Source organism: Primulina eburnea, chromosome 12 (assembly GCF_022965805.1).
Source record: "Primulina eburnea isolate SZY01 chromosome 12, ASM2296580v1, whole genome shotgun sequence".
NCBI lineage: Eukaryota > Viridiplantae > Streptophyta > Magnoliopsida > Lamiales > Gesneriaceae > Primulina > Primulina eburnea.
Genome location: NC_133112.1, coordinates 37,623,668 through 37,627,507, shown reverse-complemented (window position 1 = coordinate 37,627,507; position 3,840 = coordinate 37,623,668). Strand labels below are relative to the sequence as shown.

General features: G+C 32.8%; 1 protein-coding gene across 1 annotated transcript; it reads left to right on the top strand.

The window, feature by feature from the left end:
- Positions 1–356: 356 nt before the first annotated feature.
- On the top strand, positions 357–1,150 carry LOC140807342 (uncharacterized). The gene is made up of 3 exons (XM_073164152.1): positions 357–605; positions 681–727; positions 796–1,150. Exons 1-3 carry the CDS (start codon positions 440–442, stop codon positions 922–924), a joined length of 342 nt encoding a protein of 113 aa, XP_073020253.1. The 5' UTR covers positions 357–439; the 3' UTR covers positions 925–1,150.
- The last annotated feature ends 2,690 nt before the right edge of the window (positions 1,151–3,840 follow it).

The following is a 3,840-nucleotide window of genomic DNA, read 5'->3' as shown; positions in this document are numbered from 1 at the left end:
AAAGTAATAGTTGAATATTTGAATGTTGAAAATAAGAGTTGTAAAGTTAGAAATTTGTGTGTGATGATGTAGGTAATGATGTATTTTATTTTTGGATTATGTGTAATGAAACTCTATAAATAGATCTCTCATTTGTGAAGAAAATCACAATTGAGTAGAGAGAAAAATATTATAAAGTGTGTAGTTTGGTAAATTTTGAGAGTTTGAGATTTTTATTTTTTACCATAAATTTTTACTTTTCACAACAAATCCCAAATTTACCGTTCAATTAACTCTTACGTCTAAACAAAATTTGTGAATTAATTTTAAAATGAAAACTAAGAATTCGCCTGCGAAATGGGCCACACAACACATGATCTAAAACACCATAAAGCTTCCAAGAAAAAAATATAATAAAGGAGTGGTTCCAACTGCCAACAAAGAATTGGCTATCTTCTTCATGGCTATGTCTGCAACTTCAAGAATGAATACCTTCGGTGTATCCCACAACAAAATCAGAATAGCAGAAGCCAACAAGGGAGGCGGAGGAGGAGGAAGAGGAAGGAGAGACCTACTTCTGCTTTCAACTGCACTAGCTTCTCAGTCACAGACTGACCTCCTTAATAGTACGTACTTCCAACTTTCGATCTTTTGGGCATTCTAGATTTTGGTTTTCATAGGCTGTAATCTGATTCTCTCAGAATATCTGAAGAAATCGCAAGAAAACAAGGCGAAAAATGACAAGGAGGTAATGTTCTATCTTGACAACTCAAGTAACCCGTACAACTTATTTTTTCCGTTTTGTCATTTGAACAGAGATTGGATAGCTATTACAAGCGCAACTACAGAGATTACTTCAGCTTGTTAGAAGGCGAACTTAGGCAAAAGAAAGACCTGTCTGAATCAGAAAAGGGCATTCTTGAGTGGCTTGACGCCAATAAATGAAGCGGCCTCTCATTCCGCCTGATTGGGTGATGGCTTGGAACGGGCGAAGAAGTCCTCTTCCTTACGATATGAAAGATCTTACACGATGGTTCTTAAATGCTTCAAAACCGACTACTGTGTTCTACATCCAACATAAACTATATGTATGATATTATCTATTATTAGCTTTCACAATGCTTCAAAATGGTCCATCCCCAGAGGACCTTTGCAGCTTTCATTTCCTAAATTCCTTCTTTCTTTTCTTTTCTTTGTATGAAATAATGAAAGGCTTACTAATGGCGTTTAATACTGTCATTTAAAAGTAGGAACAGAAAAAATAAAATCCCTCTTATCAATTTTTCCACTCCACATCAATACAGTTATCTGAAAAGGCTCCGAGGAAACCAAGGTTTGCCTGATATAGGATTCTAACTGGGTATACTACAATGAGGTCATTTAGCTCAACCCCAAATCGATAAAAAGCTGAGGACCTCGCATTCTTGTATTTTAACAAAAAAATAAAAAATAAAAAATAAAAGGGTGACTTCCCTTCTCTCTCACTTCACAGCCCCTTTATTCTAAAATTCGTCAATTAGAATGAATCAAATCTTCCCCCACAGTTCGGAAAAATTGTGCAGAGATATGCTTGGAATAATTTATAAAAAGAACTGATATTGTCTACTTGGAAAACTTTATTTTCCTCATTTCTTATTTATTATCAACAGAATCCCCTCCAGGGATGAATTTTAGCTCTGTGTGCTTGTGTTGTTACCTCACATCTCCATGTGAATTTTCAAAGCAACATGCTTGACGATGAAGAAAGCAGACAAATACAACTTCAACAGCAGCAGTCCTTAATCGAATCAACTTCAACAGAATACTCAACACTTCAATTATAGTCAAGTGCAATCTTTATTTCAATTCATCATAATTCATCAAGTTACAAAAAATTATTGGATGAAAACATTGTTACACTTAGGGGTGTGTATTCGATGTATGAGATTTATTGACTTTTAATGACTTTTGTAAATTTTAAAAGTCTAGATGTATTCAATTAAGACTTTAGAATATTATATAGAAGTTTAGTGATATTCAAAATAGACTTTCATAGAGTTTTAAAATATCGAGTGATATTCAAGATTGACTTTTTAAAACTCTATAAAAATTTAAAGATATTAAAATTTTCAATATATTTTTAATAACTTCATTAAATTCATTAATATACACACATTTATACTTTGACTTTGTCAAAATTGCCACGAAAGCCTCAGCACCGTCAACGTCCTTGTTATGTTCAAAGTGTTGCATTAGTTCCGAACAATTAAAGGGGCAGGAGCCCATTCATCAACTTCCATTTACCAGCAGAAATTGCATATTGCATTTTCGACACAATCCAAACTGATTTAATCTCTCTTTTTTTTTTCAGATAGTAATCAAGTTAGAGCTCCCAAGATTTCGAATTAGGTTAAGGTCCTTTCCTCCGGGCAAGGTTCATGAGCACTTCGGTGGTTGAAGTATCGTTTTCTCGCACTTATGCAGAGCAGAAGTTTACAATTTTTGGTTTCAACGTTCGAAACTTTCTATGGGCGTCGTATAAATTTAAAACCAAATCAGTTCGTGATTAACGGAGTTGGTCCTTCTTGTATATATATTCGAACAGATCTCCCTCTTTTGATCGTCTAATTAGGTCCACGATCGGAGAATGAATTCTTTGTTTAGATCGCACTAGAGATCCAAAATAAACTTTGCGTTGATATTGAATTGCAACAATTTCAAAGATCTTGCGGCGATGATGACCATGGAAGTGACCATGATTTTTCTTGTCAAAAAACTCAAGTGGCCGAAAGTTGTGTAGGTGGAGAGGGAGAAAAATTTTGGTGAAAAAAATGTGTGAAAAAATAATCTTATTTCATATGACTCTCAATGAAATATTTATAGAGCTTGATTTCTTATCACATCATGAATCACTCTCCAATTACAATTCATAATCATACTCCTATTAGTATTCCTTATTTTCATTAATTAAATTCTCATGTTTATTATATCATGCATTAATCAGTTATTGATAATGAATGATATTTATTTATATAGACATCTTTATATCTCCATATTATACACACACACATACATCGATACTTGCACATTATATCATATGCATAGACATATTAATTATAATTAAATAACCAATATTTAATTTTCTTACTCAACTTATTACTTAGTTAATTCTAGACCCCTCTAGAATCTTTTATGAGAATTTTGTACGTATTAATAGTCATCACAACTAATATTATTATTTAATTAATAAATTCCAAATTCACTAAAAAAATAATTGTCAACTTATTATAACCTCGATCGACGATCTGACAGAACCAATGTATCCATGATATAAATCTTGTTGATATAATGAAAAGTGAAAATTTCGAATTTCAAAATTTCTATGATCCAATTTTCGCAGCTGTCAGTTTTTGAATTTCTTCACAAAAACAAGCATTTTTCTCTCCTTACTCAATTAGCACTTAAGATAACTTCTACATCATCATATGGATTCAACTTATAAGCTCAATTATAAGCATTCTGTTTGATCTCCATCATATTATAGTCGCAAAATTCAACTCCTTGAACTTTGACTATCTCAACGAGAACATAAAATCTGATACTTGTGTGACCCCCAATGGTTCAGGAATACAAATAGTCGTGGGTTCATAACTTTTTGTGATTCAGAATAACATTTATTCTTATCTGAACTTACCCTAATTAGCTCATTCTTTTAATCAAGATTTTGATCAAGAATGTCAAAACTCATTTTTAGTTGCATCCATTAGATCATGTCAAGAGAGTAAAATTGCCCCATGATCTCTTAGGTATCACCGATAGTGCCTGCAAGAACATTAAGTTATGGTTAGCATACAATGCGGTCACTTCAACTCATATATCTCG

Bases quoted from the DNA above. Each gene is read 5' to 3' on its own strand.
- LOC140807342 (XM_073164152.1), top strand. From the start codon at position 440: ATGGCTATGTCTGCAACTTCAAGAATGAATACCTTCGGTGTATCCCAC. The intron at 606-680 runs GTACGTACTTCC...TGATTCTCTCAG, and splicing joins ACAGACTGACCTCCTTAATA to AATATCTGAAGAAATCGCAA. The intron at 728-795 runs GTAATGTTCTAT...TCATTTGAACAG, and splicing joins AGGCGAAAAATGACAAGGAG to AGATTGGATAGCTATTACAA.